This window comes from Schistocerca serialis, chromosome 11 (genome assembly GCF_023864345.2).
Source record: "Schistocerca serialis cubense isolate TAMUIC-IGC-003099 chromosome 11, iqSchSeri2.2, whole genome shotgun sequence".
In the NCBI taxonomy this organism is placed as follows: Eukaryota; Metazoa; Arthropoda; class Insecta; order Orthoptera; family Acrididae; genus Schistocerca; species Schistocerca serialis.
Genome location: NC_064648.1, coordinates 188,276,279 through 188,297,171, shown reverse-complemented (window position 1 = coordinate 188,297,171; position 20,893 = coordinate 188,276,279). Strand labels below are relative to the sequence as shown.

At 44.8% G+C, this 20,893-nt stretch overlaps 1 protein-coding gene across 1 annotated transcript in view; it reads right to left on the bottom strand.

The window, feature by feature from the left end:
• Positions 1-490: 490 nt before the first annotated feature.
• LOC126426789 (ankyrin-3-like) overlaps positions 491-20,893 on the bottom strand; it is a 60,188-nt gene continuing 39,785 nt past the window's right edge. The window contains exon 6 of the mRNA XM_050088785.1: positions 491-1,153. Within this exon, the coding sequence (XP_049944742.1) occupies positions 646-1,153 (508 nt within the window). The 3' untranslated portion in view covers positions 491-645. The remainder of the gene's footprint in view (positions 1,154-20,893) is intronic.

Below are 20,893 nucleotides of genomic sequence, written 5' to 3'. Positions count from 1 at the left end.
AATTAGTGAGTGTGTTTCTCTTGTAAATGCTTATCCTTCGCAAGTAAGAAAATTCTTGATGTTTTTAAGAAGTGCTGTAATATCTTTATGGTATTGTAAGAGGAATGGTTTGTTTTAGTAATCATTGTTATTTTTTCCACAGCTAATGTGATACTGTATCACAGTATTCTGAGACACAAACTAAGCTTCTATGGTTTCCTTGGGGATGACTGATGTTCCTGCTCAATACAACGTGCTCTTTTTCTGTTCAGATGACTGTCTTTGGACTTTCATCATAACTGTTTACTTAAAGTCATACTTGACGGACACTCACTGGCAGTGTTTGCAAACTGTGCAGTTGGCTGAATAAATAAATTGTTGTTGATTAAATTGAAGATTTATTGTTACTGTAGTCCAGCAACTTACCGCAACAGTACAGCGCCTTACTACCACACTGGCTGTGGTGTTATGTGTAATAGCATATTTTTACCAATTACTTTACAATAATGAATTTAGTTAAAAACATGTTTATTATTAATGATATACGTTTCAATTATTGTTGAGTTTTCATGGAAGGAAACTCGCTTCTTGCTACACACATTAGTGTATATGAATCTCACATTGTCGCTACTGTGGTGATTTTACTAGAGCAGTGTTCTATTTACTTCAGAGGCGTGTATTGTAGTGCCAGTCTCGTGTTATCCTGTCTATCCAGTGTTGGTGGTTGAACTGCCTGGCGCGGTCCACTGGGGTTTTCCCCTTGTGATTCCTGGCCCCGCTGTCAGCCCCTGCATCGAGTAGTGCAGTCGCCTCCTCCGTGCGGCCATGCTCAGCCGCGAAGTGCAGCGGCGTGTCCCCGTCCACGTTCCTGGCATTGGGGTCTGCAGAGAACGCCGCCAGCAGCCGCACCACGGCCGGCCGGCCGCCCCATGCAGCCCAGTGCAGCGGCGTGTTCTGGACCCAGTTCCCGGCGCTCACCTCCGCGCCAGCCCCCACCAGACAGCTCGCCGCTTCCACGTGACCCTCCCAGGCTGCCCAGTGCAGCGCAGTGTTCTTGTTCCCATCCGTCGCACCCACATCAGCCCCAGCTGCCAGCAGCATTTGCAGCTCTTGCACTGTCCCATCGTTAGCTGCCTTGATCAGCCTCCTGCCTTTCTCCGCTGCAGAGAGGGCCCTACACAAAACACAGAAACTCTCATACTCTCCTTCAGACACACACTTCTGATGAAGAAGCGTATCGGAGTGGTACAACTGTAACCAATTCTAAAACTCATATCTCTGACAACTGATAAATCTCCCATCTGTGATACAGAACACTGAGAAAGTTGTTTTATATTAACGTACAGATGCACAGTTACGTCATCCTCTCAAATTCTTCATGCACTCTCCACAAAAAATTCCTACACTCCAACTCTCAAGATACAAAGTTATCACATTTTGTCACTTTAATTCGTGATCGTTAGTTTTTTGACCTTAGAATTCAGTCATTATAGAAGTTGTTGCCTTCCACTTCGTTCAGCCATTACTACGTCTCTGTGTGCAGCAGTCCTCTCTGACACTTGCAAATGTGACAAATAATGCTAATGACGTCTCCTGCTATTTAAAGATAAGTTTCTGTTATTACAGGAGCAAAAGTAAACCCAATTATCAACAAGTTTCTTGACACAAACTCGTCAAACAGAGAAAGCTACTGTTAACCAGGAAACCATTTAGTAGTGACGTTTAGGGTACAGCAATGATACCAAACTGGACTCCTCTACCCCTACACACAATCACACTCATTGACAGATGCACATACACACAAGAACCAACACAAACAAACAAACAAACAAACACAAACACACACACACACACACACACACACACACACACACACACACACACACACGCACAGAAACATACACATAGAGAAAGAGAGAGAGAGAGAGAGAGAGAGAGAGGGAGGGAGGGAGGGAGACAAAGAGAGAGAGAGAGAGAGATAGAGAGAAAGAGAAACTTTCGTCTTATATTCCTCTGGCCGTGATGCGCCTTAAGGCGACAGCGAGATCATGAGAGTAAATTAAAGTTTAATGTACTTGTCTCGATATGACAACCGTTGGAAAGTAAATCTTGTTTCGTGGAAAAGTGCTGCAGTATGTAATTTACATGCGACAATCTCGCTAGGATGGGTCTAAACGAAAATACCTACATGCTGATACACTGTGCGACATGTGTTCAGGAGAAGAATTTCGTAACATTTTCTGAAACTAAAGTCAATTAAGAAGTAATGGTAAATGACGTATTAAATTAATGAATCCAATATCCGCTGATCGATAAAATATATAATTCCTTTTTCTAGAAATATTTTGGGCAGACAGATTTGCAAATGTTGCTGATTCTATTGAAAATCATACAGCTGACATACTCAAAACTCATTTTATAGTTGTGATAACTGCATGAGATAATAATGGTTCTTTTCTATATAGAGAGAAACAAACGTGAATCCTGAATTACTGTACAGGAACCAACAGCTCTGAAGCTCTTTTGACTTCCACAGTGTTTCACTTGGTGTGGTCCCGGTGAAGGCAGTGTATTTATGTTTGCCTCGCACACATGTTTGAGTGTATGTGTGTTTTGTGCGTGTGTGTTTTGTGTGTGTGTGTGTGTAGTCTGGTGAAGGTGTACCCACGGTGTGACACTGAATGTTTGAAATAGTGCTACTTAGTTTTTAAATGCACAGATCACTGACAGAGTCAAAGTCACATCTCCAGATTCAAAAAACTCCTACAGATGAGAGCCAGTCTCTGAGCTGTTTGGGCAATTTAATACGGAGCTATGGAAGCTGCTTCACAAACAGGCGTTAAACTATCATTACTGGTACTTTAATGGTAATCATTTATAACCTGACCAGAATCAGTGACAATTTAAGACACTTGATCTACTACGGTTTCTCATTACGACTGAATATTTTATGGAATCCCCACTTTAATTACAGCTCGTTGCCTCATGAGTACACCCAGTGCATGATCCCCTCTCCTCCAACCGAACAGATTTACTGGGTGGACAAGATGCTGCAAGTCTATATTCTGTTAGATCAGTCGTATGTGGGCTTCTGGGCCACAAAGTTTATCGCTGTTAAAAAATGATCCGCTACTCTGTACTCTAAATCTCTTGCTGAAGCAGCCACACACAATTTCTACAGAGCGATGAGTCTTTGCCTTTCATATGTGTGGTTATTGGGGCTGGTATTGGTACCACCCAGCATGGGCGTGCCTCAACTGTGAACCGATGATAGCCACCTTCTGTACACGAGTGATCTCTGATGGGGTGTGGTGTAGCAGGCAATTTATTGAGTCGTGTTTCTAGCACTGATGTACAATGGATTTGGTGGAGACCTGCAAACCATGCCCAAAATTGCATGCATGAAAATGAAAACTACACGCCATAAGCTTTCCTAGCATTTTCTCCCATATTTTTGACAAATATTACATACATATAAACTTTGTTAGTAATAATGAGTCACTCCCAATTCTTTCAGTATTTAGCAGCAGTCCTTCCACTGCCCAATAAATTTCCTAACAGAACACAGCCAGTGGTGTGTCACTTTCTATGTAATGACAGCATCTTCAAGACTGCCTTTAGTGTCACAATGCTACAGTACATGCAGATGTAGGATCTCAAACCATGGGACTGACTGTGCTCCCATAAATTAAAAGTTCGCTCTCTGCATATGGATTACTGTACGTAAAATACTAACAGGAAATGGGGTAACTTATGATTCACTCTGAAATGTAAGAATGACTTTATAAAATATTTGTTATACTTAACGGACTTTTAGCCGAATGATTCTCAAAACAGTGTTTTTCATTTATAATTTTGGCGCACAATTTTTCCTCTCTAGTGATGAAAAATAATGTTTCACCTCATGAAAGTAGCAGGAACACAAACCTACTATAAAAATATAATTCACTTATAATAAGATGTTTTGAGAGGCCCCCGGCCAGGGTGGCCGAGCGGTTCTAGGCGCTACAGACTGGAACCGCGCGACCGCTACGTTCGCAGGTTCGAATCCTGCCATGGGCATGGATATGTGTGATGTCCTTAGGTTAGATCGGTCTAAGTAGTTCTAAGTTCTAGGGAACTGATGACCTTAGAAGTTAAGTCCCATAGTGCTCAGAGCCATTTGAACCATTTGAGAGACAGTATGTGCCATAAACAATAATTGAAGTGAAATTAATCTAATGCACTAAGAAAGAAGAAGCCAATCACACTGAAAACAATGAACATGCACTGAAGTGAAATGATACCCTGGAAAACCACTCAGAAAAGTTGAATTTGCAAAGTAATGTAATGAACATTAGTGACAGTTTAAATTTTGTTTCACATCACAACCGCAAGTTAGATTTCCTGCTTAGCATGAACAAGGACTTTAACAGATTTTTTAATCTTTCACTTTGAGAGACAGTTAATAGGATTTCTTTTCTTTAAAATAGTGATTTAGTGCATTGGTGATCAGTATATTTCGGTTTAGGAATGCACTTGAATTCCGTGTGTTTGTAAGTTGCTCTGTTGGTGAACATGTTTTTTCCACCATGCAGCTCCATTCATCGTTTGTCTACTATTCAGAATTGCAGGCAAAGTAAACTTGGAGGGATAGGAAACTGTATAATTTATCTGTGATGGGAACATTATCACAAATTACCTCCTACCTGCTGGTTCTGAGTTTTGTGGCCAGCAAGGGATTATTTAGATTATTCCCTGAAAAAAAACTGTGTCCAACTAATACTCGGAAACAGAATCTAGCTTGTGATTTATTAGATCTACATTGATCGAAGTGTATCTGCTAGATGCTTCATATGGAATGAGAATGCATTTGGACATAGCAGTAATTTCTTGCCTTTCGTGACGTTCAGTTCCGTGGCTTGAGATCCAACATCTGCAAGTCCTGTAGCATTGTGACACTAAAGATGGTCTTGAAGGTGCTGTCATTACACATGAAGGAATACACCACTGCCTGTGTTCTGTTTGGAAATGTTGTGAACAGTGGAAATACTACTGCTAAATGCTTTTACCAATGGTATAAGTCTTCATGAAAGTTACCACTTGTATCTTATAAGTAATTTTTGTGTCACAGCCGTCTAGCCTTTGAAGCACTGACATACGGCTATGTTCCTAACTAACTCAAACCATATTGTAAATTGTGGGAAAATACATAAGATCCGCAAGCATTTATGGAGATGATATTTAGGCTAGTTTTATGAGCTGGAACTGTTTCGTAGTCAATTACTGGTCTTGCTGTTCAAACGTGTGCAGTTTTCTGCAAATTTTAGTTCTTGTTGAACTGCAAACTGATTTATGAGCATTTTCCTTTCATATCTTCTTCATCTTGGAAACCTGAAGTCCTTGTCATATTACGAGATGTGATTTAAAATCAGAAGCATGTGATGTTGCTGGCAGCAGCCATCCCATACTAATCTGGGTATAGTGTTGTCATAAGATGCTGACTAACGATGACTGTGGATGCCTCGTTAATTATAACACTGTATATCATGTTAGTCACTCATCCGTTAAATCGCATTTTGCTCACAGTCATATTAAAAATTGTTTTTCACTCAGTCATATGCATTGTCAAACCCAACTATCACTTTCGCTGGATGTGATTTACAAGCTGAGGTCTGATATAAAATATATTTGTACATTCTGGCAATAGATCTGACATGTTCCTAGCTATAGTACTACGAAAACTGCATTGAGCTCGATTCTTTATGAGAAGCAGTTTTAATTGGTTGGTTGGTGTGGTGAGTAAAGGGATCAAACTACGCTGTCATCTGTCCATTACCCAACATTCAAACAGCTCTCAGGTTAAAAACATTACCAAAACGATTTCGGGAAAGTAAAAGGCGAAAGACTGACTCGAAACCACACTGAAGAAGGAAACAAAAAAGGCTAACAAAAGTGGACAACGTAAACTAAAAGAAAAAACAGTGGATGGTATCAGAACAATGCAGCAGATGGCCAGGACTGGGTGATCACGACAGGAATAAAGGATGAGCGAGCCACTCTGCAACACACTAAAACCTCCAGCCTTAAAGACAAGGCTAGACGAACTTGAACAGGGAAAATACGAACACTAAGGCTAAAAAACAGCAAAGAAAGAGTGAGGAAGAGTTAAAATAAAGATAGAAAAAGCCAGACGCTCACCATTAGATTGTGTGATAAAAATTCCCCTCACAAATAAAACGTAAAACGATGTCAACTGTTAAGACATTGACTCCCAACACCGTTAACAGTGTGATGGGTAGGTTAAAAGTCCACTGCAGAGCAACTAAACTAGGGCAGTCCAGTAAGATGAGGACGACAGTCAAGTGGGACCTACAGCAACACTGAGGTACGTCCTAGTGACGGAGGAGGTGTCTATGTGTCAGCCAGGTGCGGCTGATGTGGAGTTAGCAAAGGACAACAGACTCCCTGCGAGTGGCTTGCATGGATAATTATCACAGATTTGTATTCTCCTTGACAACACATAGTTTATTTGGTGTACTGACCGTGTGTCATTAAGCATCCCAGATCCTGAAAACCTTACAGCATAAGACCAACTGGAGATCAGTCTCCAGTGCGAAGATTTCCAGAGTTGGTTTACTGGTAGCATGTTTGGTCAGCCTGCCAGCAAGTTCATTGCCCAGGATCCCAGCATGTCCTGGGGTCCTAATGTAGGTCACCGAATGTCCGCTGTCGCCGAGCGCACAAAGAGACTGCTGGATAGTTAACAGCAAAGGGTGGTGAGGGAAGTACTGATAGAGAGCTTGTACGCTACTTAAACAGTCACTAGAGATGACAAAGGACTCACCTGTGCAAGAATGGATATGCTGAAGAGTGCGCGAGATAGCTACCAACTGTGCAGTGAAAACACTGACGCAATCCAGCTAGGAGCTCTGTTCAGCATCTCCAATGTGAGCGTAAGTGAAGCCAACAAGAGCCATTGAGCCATCTGTGTAGACTGTTTCTGAGTCCTGAAACTCACCAACAATAGAGAAAAACTGCCAGTGGAGGCCACAGGTAGAACTGAGCCTTTTGGGCTTTGCGATAGGTCCAGACGAACCAGTGGCTGTGGTATGGACCACAAAGTGAACACATAGAAAAGTGATTTTTCTGACGTTCCGCCAGCACGAGTGGCTGGCATTGTCAAAGCTTCACCCTCCATTGCCGGTGGTGAACTGGAGCCGAGCTCGCGGCCGCAGACTATATGTACATGGCGCGCCAACGTCCCAGGGCTTCTCCGCCGTCATTTCCGGTGCGGTTCTCCTCTTGCTACCTGCGACGGTCGTTCGCTGCAGTACGGGCAGCCAGGATCCGTTTACCTTAAGGCTTTCCTCTTTCTTGTTGAAACTATCATCGTGTTTTTGTATTTCTACAGCTTCTCTAAACAAGCGCGTGTGGTAGTGCTTCTATACAGCCAGAACTTGCGTGTCGGAGAATTTTATTACGTGGTCGGTCTCATTCAGTGCATGCTCTGCCATGGTCGATTTCTCCACCTGCCCCAACCTGCAATGTCGCTTATGCTCTTTGATCCTGGTGTTAATTGATCGTCCAGTCATTCCGACATAAACTTTTCCGCATGTGCATGGTATACGGTATATTCCCGGCATTGCAAGTGGGTCTCTTTTCTCCTTCGCCGATCTAAGACACTCTTTGATCTTCCTTGTCGGTTTGAAAATCGTCTTTACGCCGTGTTTGCGCAATATACGGCCGATTCTGTCCGTCACTCTGGGAATGTATGGCAGAAAGGCCGTGCCCGACATTTCTTTTTCTGGTTCCTTACTTCGCCGAGTGTTTGGCTCTGTTACACTGCTAATGTAATTTGTGGAGTACCCATTGCTCCGCAGAGCAGTTTCCAGGTGTTGCATTTCTCGTTTGAGGTGTTGAGGTTCACATATTCGTCCTGTTCTCGTTACGAGCGTACTAATCATGCCTCTTCTCTGGCTCGGGTGGTGGTTTGACAGATTGAGTAGGTATCGGTCCGTGTGTGTCGGTTTCCGATACACGCTGTGTCCCAGGTTTTCGCCGTCCCTTGTGACCAGCACATCTAGAAATGGCAGTTTCTTGTCCTTTTCTACTTCCATGGTAAATGTTATGTTGGCATGGAGGCTGTTCAAGTGTCTTAGGAATTCACCGAGTGGTTTCCACACCACGAAAGTATCATCGACGTACCTGTACCACACCTTAGGTTTGCAAGTCGCCGAGTCCAGTGCCTGTGCTTCGAATTGTTCCATGAAGAAGTTGGCCACCACTGGACTGAGAGGACTACCCATGGCGACACCTTCCAGCTGTTCGTAGAAATCGCCATTCCACGTGAAATAGCTCGTGGTGAGACATGCATGGAAGAGCTTTTTGATGTCTTGCGGGAACATGGAACCGATGTGCTCCAGAGCGTCACTGAATGGCACTTTCGTAAATAACGAAACAACATCAAAACTGACCAGGATGTCGTTTGGCGAAAGTTTCAGTTTCTTCAGCTTCTCAATGAAATGTCCTGAGTCCTTAATGTATGTGTCGGTCTTCCCCACGTGTGGCTGGAGCAGAGAGGCCAAGTGTTTCGCCAGTTTATACGTTGGTGAGCCAGGAGCGCTAACAATCGGTCTCAGTGGAACGTTGTTCTTATGAATCTTGGGTAATCCATACAGCCGAGGCGGTTGGGCTTCTGTGTTGCGCAGGTTTCTCTGTATGTCCGCCGGCAGAGAAGACGCCTTGATTAATCGATTCGTATTCCGAGTGATACGCTGCGTTGGATCTGCGCTTAGTTTTCGGTACGTCGTCGGATCTAATAGGTCTCGGATCTTTTGCTCATAATTTTCGGTCTTCATTACGACGGTCGCATTCCCCTTATCGGCAGGCAGTACCAATACACTCTTGTCGGCGATGAGATTCTTAATGGCTTGTACCTCTTCTTTCTTCATGTTGCAAGCTGGTGGTTTTGCTCGGTGCAGTATCCTGGCTGTTACAGTGCGTATTTCCTCTGCCCTTTCACAAGGAAGGGTCCGAATGGCTGCTTCGGTGTTGGCAATGATGTCCTCCATAGGTATAGTTCTCGGGATGATAGCGAAATTCCCTCCTTTTTGAAGAACAGACACTTCCTCTTCGGTCAATTGTCGTTCAGTGAGGTTGACCACTGTGTGTGACATGTCGGGAATCGCCTTGTCGGTCTGCTTCCGGCATCTTTCAAACTTTTTCTTTTGCCGCTCAGTGCAGAGCTCGAGTTCGTTCTGCATGCTCCTGTGAGTGATGCTGTCGATCTTGTCCCAGTCGTCTCGATGCATTCTGCTACTTAGTGGATAGAAAATGTTCAGAAGTTCCCGATCCGTTCTTGCCAAGTCTCTCCGTGTTGTATGTACTCGCTCACGAAGAAAAGCTCGTTCCATTCTGTCGTAGATACGATGTGCTTGGGCGGTGGTGAATAGGCGCTTGCATCTCAAGAACTTCGGTGTAGCACATTCATCTCGGCACCGTGACAGAAAGGCGAGAGAGGACATCAGTCGCGCTTTCTTCTTCCGTCGTACTCAAGGCGTCGGTACAATCTGCAAATCTCCTCCCCGTAGAGGCATAATACAAAATTGTTAAGGCTTTGGTGGTCACTTGTTGACAAACTGCCTATTGGCTTCTGTCTCGGGTTCTTCGGCCGACGTTCATCTAATGATTTTTCTGACGTTTCGCCAGCGCGAGTGGCTGGCATTGTCAAAGCTTCACCCTCCATTGCCGGTGGTGAACTGGGGCCGAGCTCTGGCCGCAGACTATATGTACATGGCGCGCCAACGTCCGAGGGCTTCTCCGCTGTCATTTCCGGTGCGGTTCTCCTCTTACTACCTGCGACGGTCGTTCGCTGCAGTATGGGCAGCCAGGATCCGTTTACCTTAAGACTTTCCTCTTTCTTGTTGAAACTATTAGCGTGTTTTTGTATTTCTACAGCTACTCTGAACAAACGCGTGTGATAGTGCTTCTCTACAGCCAGAACTTGCGTGTCGGAGAATTTTATTACGTGGTCGGCCTCATTCAGTGCATGCTCTGCCACGGCCGATTTCTCCACCTGCCCCAACCTGCAATGTCGCTTATGCTCTTTGATCCTGGTGTTAATTGATCGTCCAGTCATTCCGACATAAACTTTTCCGCATGTGCATGGAATACGGTATATTCCCGACATTGCAAGTGGGTCTCTTTTCTCCTTCGCCGATCTAAGACACTCTTTGATCTTCCTTGTCGGTTTGAAAATCGTCTTTACGCCGTGTTTACATATAGTCTGCGGCCGCGAGCTCGCCTCCAGTTCACCACCGGCAATGGAGGGTGAAGCTTTGACAATGCCAGCCACTCGTGCTGGCGAAACTCCAGAAAAATCATTAGATGAACGTCGGCCGAAGAACCCGAGACAGAAGCCAATAGGCAGTTTGTCAACAAGTGGCCACGAAAGCCTTAACAATTTTGTACATAGAAAAGTGATAGAAGGAAAGTGTCGAGATCAGTAAGAAGCAAACACAAATTGCAATTGGCATCCCCAATGTGCGCTGCTGTTGTCAGGGATGGTTCAAATGGCTCTGAGCACTATGGGACTCAACATCTTAGGTCATAAGTCCCCTAGAACTTAGAACTACTTAAACCTAACCAACCTAAGGACATCACACACACCCATGCCCGAGGCAGGATTCGAACCTGCGACCTAGCAGCCCCGCGGTTCCGGACTACAGCGCCAGAACCGCTAGACCACCGCAGCCGGCTTGTCAGGGATGGTTAGCCATATTAGGGAAAGGAGATCATAATTTGAATGGTAAGGCGAATAATGAATATGGGAAGTATAATTTGCAAGCAACTGCTGTCACCTAATTCGCAATGGAGGAACACCAGCCTTTACAAGGACGCTGGTTTGGGAAGCTCCTGTCGCACAGTGGTGTATAGAGTCCAGCAGCTGGAATGCTGATGGCAAAGCAGAACCACACACCAGGCATCTATATGAAAGAAGGGACTGCAAAGTGCTTTGCACAGCTGCAGCAGTGTAGGGCGATTAGCACCCCATTCGTTGTGGTGCAGGCACTGAATAACATTAACATGCTGCCAGCACATTTCCTTAAGCTGACGAAGATGGGGAAGCCAAGTTAAGCAAGTATCAAAGACCAGTCCCAAAAAGCAGAATGTCTCCACTACATTAAGTAGTTGGTCATCAAGGTAAAGTTACAGATGGAGATGGCAGTACAACAAAAACAGAAGGGCATGACAAGTCTTGGCAGCTGAACACTGAAACCTGTGAGTGAGGACCCACTGCTGCACCTTTTGTATAACTTCCAGCAGTCGACGTTCAGCCACACCAACAGAAGAGGAGCAAAGGGAAATACAAAAATCATAAGGAGATATTGAGGACCATTAACGATGATTAAAAAGATTGGAACGCTCAGGACAGAGCCGTGTGGGACCCCATTCCCTTGGATGTGAGGCAAACAGTGTGAGGCACCAGCTCGAGCTCTGAAATGCGTAGCGACAAAAAGTTCCGTAAAAAAATCGGGAGCGGGCCCCAAAGACACCACTCATGCAGAGTAGAGAAGATGTGATGTCGCCAAGTGATATTGTAGGCTTTCGTCAGACCAAAAAAGGTGGAAATGAGGTGCTGACGCCGGGAAAAGACCATTCAGATCGCAGTCTCCGGGTAGAGTAAGTTGTCAGTGGTAGAGCGAACTCGCCAAAAACCGCCCTGGGAGGGAGCCAGAAGACGCTGAGACTTGAGGAGCCAACACAACGGCCAGCTCACCATACATTCAAGCAGCTTGCCCAGAACGTTGGTGAGGCTGATAGGACGATAATAGTCCAAATCTAGCAAGTTCTTACCAGGCTTTAGCACTGGGATGATCATACTCTCCTGGCACTGCGATGGGGAGTCGCCATCGCTCAAGATTCAGTTGATGATGACAAGGATGTGGCACTGATAATCCACTGACAGACGTTTAAGCTTTTGGGAATTGATGTGGTCTGCCCCAGGGGTTGAGTCAGGAGAATTGGCAAGGGCACTGAGCAATTCCCACTCACTGAAGGGAGCACCATATGTCTCGGATTGGTGTGGAGCGAGAGATAGGAATTGTCGTTTCACCATTGTTTAATTCTCAGATGCTGAGGTGCGAAGATAATGATCCACGAGACATTCTCCAATTATGTGTGGATCGGCATATACAGCTCCATCTCGAAATTCCATGTATACCTGCATGAGTCTCATATCCGTAAAGGCATCTGAACTTGGTCCAGACCTGGGAAGCAGAGGTTCTTGTGCCAATGGTGGAGTTGTATCGTCCCCAATACTACCATCATGCAATGAGCTGACATACCTGGACACGATGCTGTTTGAAGGCAATGACGTGCTCTAGAAATCCATGGTGCTTATGATGTTGAAGGGCCCACCTACAGTCTCTAATGGCCACAGCGATTTTGAGTGACCACCAAGGCACTGACTTCCACTGGGGCAACCTGAGGAATTAGAGATTCAAGATTCAGCTTGGGCAACAATGGTAGTAATGGTGGTCCTATAAAAAGGAGATTCTACAGTTGTAGTGCACTTGAAAGCATCCCATTCAGCCTTGGTAAGAGCCCATATGGGCAAGTGTCCAGGCGATGCTGGGGTAGGGACAGAAAGAGTGGAAAGTGGTCACTACCACACAATTCGTCGTGAGATCTCCAGTGGATATAAAGGAGCAGACCAGGACTGCAAACCAAGGGATCAACGGCTCAGTATGTGTCATATGCCACACTAAAGTGAATGGGGGCACCTGTAATGAGGAGGCAAAAACTGAGGTGAGTTAGTAGATCATTGAAAACCTTACCACAGCAGCAATCTTGGTTCCACCCCAAACAAAGTTAGGGGCATTAAAATCACCCAGAAGTAGGAAAAGTGGGGGTGGGGGTGGGACTTGAGAAATTAGGGCAGCTAATACATGGTGCAAAACTTCATCGTCTGGAGGGACGTATATATTGCTGATGGTAATTTCCTGCATTGTCCTCACAACTCCCAAAAGTGTTTCAAAGAGCATAGGTTCGCTACAGACATAGATAGATGCAGACTCCACCTTGCAGTCTGTCACAGTCAGTACATTTTTTGTAGTACCCATGTCAGGCAGAAAGGGCTGGGGTCGACATCACAGGAAACCACGTTTCCTGAAAAGCAATGCAAAACGCAAATGTAATGCTCAAAAGTTGTCATAATTCAGCGAGGTGGGACAAAAAACCGCCGCAGTTCCACTGGAGCAATAGGTAGTCAGTCATTTGGGAATGCATGAAGGGATCAAGGAGAAAGTTTATGCCTCAGTGTCACCATGAGTGCTGGTATCCAGGACTGTTGCGTCTGAAGCGTCAGCAAGATCTAGGACCTTGAGGGATTCTACGATCTCCACCTCGTCCTCAGACCTGGAACTGCTAGGGACTGGTGGTGTTGGGACCACTGGTGAGCCATAGTAAAGTTAGCTTTGAAAAGCGCGCCACAGCACGTAGCGTGAAGCAGTCGCCCTCCTTTCTCTGACGGTGGTGCTGTTGTCGCAATTGAAGGCTTCGGTGTCTCCCTCTAGAGGGAAAGGGGAAAAGTGGGCTGTTCGCGAGGGTTTATGATTTGGCTGTGTGGGCTCTTGTGGAGAGTTTGCAGTTGCGGCATGAAGAAGCGACTTCTCTGCTGGTGCCAGAGGGACAGCGCGCAGACCGCGGCATCAGCGTAAGCGACGCGAACAGCGGCTCCATGGTATGCGGCATTAACTGCTCGTCGCGAAAGGAGTCTTCCTGAGCGTGGGTCTGCGAGGGGCCTAATTTGCAGTTCGGCAGTATGCTGTCGACCGGCGAGGAGGTTCTGAAAATCGGCGCGCCTTCCTGCGTCCGTTGAAATGCCTGGCAGCGGGCGGCTCGGCAGAGGTGTTGCGTTGGTTCAGCCTGGGAGTCGTAACGCACCAGAAGTTGAGTATTGATTGTTACAGATTTTCTGAAGTTTAATTGAATTCAATGTACTTATTCATGTTAATTATATCAACCGTATATTTTGGGGGTTTCCCGCCATTCATTCTCGTCTGCCCACCTGCGGGAAGGTGGTAATATTAGAAAGGGTGGTCCGTTTGTCCCCTTTTGAGGACCAAAGGGGAGCGAGTCAGAGTACATCTGTGGTTCGGATTGCTTCTTTCCTCTCCCAGCTTACCTACGGGTTTGGTTCAAATGGCTCTGAGCACTATGAGACTTAACATCAGGTCATCAGGCCCCTAGAACATATAACTACTTAAACCTAACTAACCTAAGGACATCACACATCCATGCCCGAGGCAGGATTCAAACCTGCGACTGTAGCAGTCGCGCGGTTCTGGACTGTTAGCCTCTGCTATGTCTGTGAAAGTCTAAGGCACCAATGGTTGTACTGTTTAAAATGCAAGGCACTAAGAGTGATCCATTCTCTCGCCTACCATAACTGGTATTACTAGACTCACATGTAAAAGGTACTCCAAGAAAGAAGAAAAAATTCCTTTTTCCTCGTAGTAAGAACTAGTCAATTGCATAAGGAATTCCTGCTCATCTGGAAGCTCTAACTTACGTAAATTTGTGTTTATGTATATATGGCTATAATCAAGCAAGGTTGTAAATGTATGCCGTAGTGGATTATTTTATATTGTTTATAGCCAGCAAGAACTGTTGTGTGTTTTTTCTATTCAGTACCTTTTAAGGCTTTTACTCAACGTGCTTACGTGTTTTATACAGTTAGTTGGTTATGAGTGTGTTTTCTTACCATGCAAAAGTTTGCCATTTCATTACGGGTAGAAATTGTTGCCTTGAAAGGAGAATGTTGTAACGGTTTGCAAGTCTCAACATGTGGTGCTGGAATTGCTGTGGGAAAACATATTCCCAAATTACCAGCAGTTCAAGCACCATATAGGGGGTAGGACGTATGGTTTTACATCACATCGATATACCATCACCTTGATTTTTTGGGAAATGAACCAACTTCAAAGGGCAAGATGTAGGCACCAGTAGCAACCATATTGTTTTTCAGTCCCGTATAGATATGCTGAATGAGGTGAACACCCCACTGTTCTAAATTGGTGTGGTGCTTGTCGTCAGATTGCAAGAGAAGGTCCTGGTGGAAAATAATCCCCTCGACCATGTTGTGGGGGACCATGTTGATGGGGGATGACAGGAAGAGGAATATGACTGAGCAGGTCACAGGCGAGCAACGCCCAGGGCTGGGCTCAGGATACTGTCTAGTTTAGGACTGCCGCATTTCTCATTTTCGATAATACAGCCACTTCGTCAAACTCGTCCTCCAGGTTCTTGATAAAGAAAATAGAGGCTTTATAGCCAGAAAGCAGTGCCCATCTATTCTGCTGCAGACTAAATAACTTGGCGAACGATGTTCTCTCTTTTCCATACTCCTTTCTTCGTCTCATGGTGTAACTACGGAGGAGAACAATTCAGGATCATATCTGTCAACATTGTAGTTTACCCTGCCCTTCTTAGAGATTGCTGGCGCCAGTCACCAACAAGAGATGACTTGGTGCACTTTATTGCAGGTCGTGCGCCCTGATGCCACGCACTCTGATCAGAGGGTCTCTCCACAGGCGCCACCCAGCCACAGCAAAGGCCACCTGGCATGATGGCTGTGACCAGGAGTCCTGATTCCCCAAGAAGATGGGCATGTAGTGCTTGGCAAATGTGGGGAGTTTGCAGCTCAGACATCAGCAGTGCGATCCCTGTGTTGTTAGGGGGCTAGGACCAAGAGGGTACCTGACAGCTGCCCAAGATGGATGGCTACCATGCTGGATAGTAGATGCAGAGAAATCCTCTATGGTGAGGGGGATGAAAGAGGACAGTGGGGACATGTTGTGTAATTCCTTACTATGCCTGCTGTTGCGTTCCGTCCTCGGCCACTAACTGTTCTGTTGGCACCTACTTTGCTTTGCTTGTAGTGTGCAATGTGTAATGCCAAAGAATCAGATTCAGTGTAGCTGTCACCCTTATTTAGCCTTTCTGTTCATAATTCTGATTAAATTTATGTGTGTGTTATCTCTACATTTACACAACACTGTGCTCTCGAAAATTATGGACTACTGCTTTGTATTCGTGGAGGTGACGTCTGATAGCGAGCTAAATGTGTTCCATCAGGTTCACACGCTGCAAATTATGTGGACGAGACAAGAGGAGTTCAGTATCATTCTCCTCCAGTCACTGTACCACAATCCTGTCTTCGTGACAGGTTCATAGTCGTTGAGGAAGACATAAAGCATGAAAATGTACAGGTTATCCGCATTAGTGTACAGGTAATCCTCAGCTGTCATGGTGGCATCGGTGACAGATGTCATGTAAGCCCAGGTGATAACACCCACCACATACTCCGGCTCTCACTGTGCAGCATATATGGACCTGTGCATCTTTTGGGTAACTGTCCACCTGGACGATGGCATGTCTGGACATGGCCATCAGCATAATGTAACCAAAAGAACATGATTCATCCTACTAGAACATACGTTTCCAGTGATCCACTGTCCAGTCTCGATGAGCCTGCTGCCACTACAGTGGTAGTGACGGTTCTGGCATAACCACGAGCGCCAGAACGAAGAAAAAGAACTCAAGACCAGAGAAGGCAGTGAAACGACATGGGCCAATGGTGCACTGATTAGGGCCGCACCATACCTGCAAGAAGTGTATATAAGCGCCGCTCCTGACAGCCTCGCCTGGACATTTGTGGACAGAATTAGCATGGCATAGCAGAGAGTGCTACGAGAACTGATAGTTGTGATCCACAAACTTTGTCACAGACTTGCCTAAACACTGCATGTTACACAAGACTCTGATTTATATTGCGTGTCCCTCATCGTTTGCGACACCTTTGTACATTAAAATTATGCATTGTCAATCTGCTTTAACGAAGTGAAACTATTAAAGTTATTAACTTGAATTGTTATATAGAATTCCGAGAAGGCAGCAACCTATACGAGGCGAGTGGGCAAGACCCAACAGTGGGCGACAAGGATGGGATGGTCCATCGACTTGGCGCTTGCATGTATCTTTTTTAAGTTCCAGATGCTTTGCAGTGCCGCCATCAAAATCAACTTCGCCACTGTCGTGTACACAACGATTTTTGAGTGTCTCTTCCCCCTGATTCACGGGTCCAGAGAGCAAAGTGGCCACAGCACATCAAGACACTGCAGGACGACCCCATTGAGGTGGAGCCTTCGCCTCCTCCGTCCCCTCTCGTCCTACCTATAGAGCTGGATCCGCCCACAACACAACAGTCGCCGCCTTCTACATGTTCTACACCAGGAGGTGGACGCATACCCTTCTGGTGGTGTCCAGGGGGGCCATTTTTGCCAGAGCACAGGCCGGATGGCGGAGTACGGCTGGAAGCTTGGTGTCCCCTGCAGCCACAGCTTTCGGCCCGTCGTTGCGCCTACACTCATTCATCCCCCACCATGGTCGCACTCAATACAAGACCCCTTTAACCAAGACGAAGAACGCAAGACCAGAGAAGGCAGTGAAACGACATGGGCCAATGGTGCACTGATTAGGACCGCACCATGACTGGATTGACACCTGCGAGAAATGAATATAGGCGCCGCTCCTGCCAGCCGCGGCCAGACATTAGTGGACAGCATTAGCATGGCCTAGCAGAGAGTGCTACGAGAACTGATAGTTGTGATCCACAAACTGAGAGACAGACTTTCTTGAACATTGCATATTGCACTAGACTACTTTATATTGCATGTCGCCCATCGCTTGTGACACCTTTTTACATTAAAGTTAAGTATTGTCAATCTGCTTTATAGAAATAAAACTACTAACGTTTTAAGCTTAAGTTATTGTGTAGAATTCTGAGAATGCAGCATCCATTAGGCACCCTATACGAGACGAGTGGGCAAGATCCAACAATGATGATTTAATCTGTCCACATGCAAACTTGTATCAGATCATGCAGTATGCATATTCACATTCAACAACGTGTGCCAGGTTTTTGCTGTGAACCACTTGTGCTGGCACCAGAATTCTACTGTGCCGCCAGACCACCACCTGCCCTGCTGTACAAAACTCTGACCTCAGTGTTCTGAGATGGGATGTGGGCGCTCAACACATCACTGTCTGCTCGTGGTTTTACTGGTCTCCAGCCACTTTCTCTAGATGCCGACGACACTGGCACGTTCGAAGCCTCTCCGTTTCTGAGGCTATCATTCGTAGGCACTTAGTCTTTCATAACTTGTGATCTTTTATGTAAGTTGTTTTACGCCTTCGCACAGCCGTCAGCGAGGAAGGTCTTAACTTTCTTCTACCTGTACATCGATGTGCTTATTGGAACCATACATAACAAAAGTCTTTCTCGACACACGTTCTGCTCTCTTCTTGTTATCTTTACTAACATAATTCTCGACCAGTCTTTTAAATACTGTCGTAGTTTGTTTTGTGTTCTGTTCTAACATTTATTTCCTTCTCCAGTAGTTCCCTCATCGCTTTTTGATATTTTATTAGGATTGCGTCCCTCAGTTTTCGTAACTCCATAAATTGGTATAATTCCTTTTCTGTCACGTACTTTACTGAGATTCACTAATTTTGAATATACTACATACAATATGTTTTAAACTTTTTCCTCAACAGTATGTACACTGTGCTTAACGATGTCGTATGTTTTGCGGTGTGCATGTTTGCTTGTCACCTCAAGCAGAGAGGTACCTGGCATTTCTACAGATTCCCGCTGTGTTCTGTCTCTTTAATAACTTTTTTGTATACTTTCTACTCGTTGGCTGTTAGCATGCACCTCTTCTTGTGTTACATCACCTGCATTACTTTTATGCACGACACTTGGCAAATGCTTGTCAGTTACCAGTACGTGATATAACTTCAGAATAAGTGTTCTGTTTTCCATGATTATGTATCACTGTGTGTGAATTGTATTGTCCACCTATGGCGTACGAGGCTTTTAAATGTAAATTGAATCTACAGTTTATGCATGCCCATGGCTGACTGTCCTGGTTCACCAAAGCACGAAGTACTGGAATCTCTGTGGAGCAGGCGTTGTGTTTCCTTAAATTCAAGTATGGACTTTGTACCAAAATATAAACTTTACAATTCTTCTTTCCCTCCCATATATCCGCTTGAATAATAAAGAAATTCGTATGTCACACAATAGCTTATTTTATTACGCCTTAATTATATTAAGAAACCATGTTGAATACTGTCATTGTTGCTAATTGAGGGCATGTATACGTATTGTTCACGTGCAAAATACGTAGTCTTTATGACTTTAACAGTAAGTGCATTAGCAATGAAATCACTATATGGTCCTGTGCATTCACTACAAACATATAATGCAGCTCTCTTGGGAGCCTTACTATGCTTCGCAGCAGGTGCATAAACACACTGCCTGTGTCCAGTGGCCTATGGAAGCACAGTGAGGCTAGGACAGAGGAGCATGCTACTCAGAATGCTGCGTGCTTTTGGCACCACGTCAGTAGAGGCCTTGTGTGTGGTTCTGGGGTCTTGCCGCATTGACGTCATTATCCACCACAGAGCGGCGGTGTGCTGGGTCATGAGGGGTACACACTACAAGATTCCACTAATAACAGGGGCAAACTTTGCAGACATGAGTCAATTAAATAACAGCCACCTTGAGACCTGAAAAATGGACTGGGAGATGACCGACAAAGGCCATCGTGTTTTCTCCTTCTTCCACAATTTACAGGTACAGCTTCATCAGAAGCATACGGATCCAAGCCGTGCCGTTGTTCATATTGCGACTGCGCTTGAACAGAGTGGGCCTTAGCTAGAGTACTACACGCACATGTGTGGCGTAAGGGTCTCCTGAACATGTGACATTACATTCAACACCCTCACACATATAAGGTCTGTAACAGAGCATAACGACATCAAAGAAATGCTACGAGACCCAGACAAATAGTGTGCTCTAAGCAGCGCAACTGTTAATGTTTCAAGAACACTGCACGAAATCTACAGACGAGGAAACTCATAAGGCAGATCTCAGACAAGCACATAACAACCACAACAACACGATCCTTGGGAGGACACAAATTCAGACACACCACAGACATTGACGTAGATGCGGGAACAGAAAATGACACAAGCACAGCAACAACATCAGACAAAGACTCATAAGAGGTTCAATACCTAAAACAGACAAAAAAAGATAACTATAAGAAAGGAGGCATCACATGTGATTTTTTCATTTACATGATATGCATTTTCAATGCAACAGTTAAAATGGGGAAGGAAAACGACTAATTGAAGAACTGAGACACTCATTACATCTAAGGAATATGCTATATGGTGAGGCGAATCTTTAGGTACTGTGGTTCCACTCCAGCCTATGACATTGCTTAAAGATAAAAACATCATGCTCAGAGACATACAAGATAACAGCACACATACGACATGTATATGGGTAACTACATCTAGCCATGGCAACACAAATAGTGCAATAGTATGCCCTAGATAAGATCTAATTAGTGTCACTACTCCATAGACAGTATAAACAAATACACTCGCAGTCACTCATGGTGTACTTCATTTAGTAAGGTTTCTGCCAAGGCCCTCCCACAGGGAATGGCAACCACACAAATCATAATTTATATGTTATATTTTGTTTTAACAGTAAAATAATATTTGGAGAGCATTCCTTTCCCATGTTTCTATTTTCTGTTCTAATTACTATTATTTATTAATACTCTATTTCCTACAACTAATTTAATTTACTTTGTAATTCAGTGTTATTACCCTCCTTTTATAGCTCAAAACTAATTTTACTAGTGATGTAGAACAATGCAGTATTATATGTAAAATTGCATAATGCACGACATGCTTTTTGAAATGTCAGGTAGCAGGTCTTTAAATATACAACAAATGTAATGCAATGTGCACTCACAGTTTTTCGTAAAGTCATCAACCATTATCT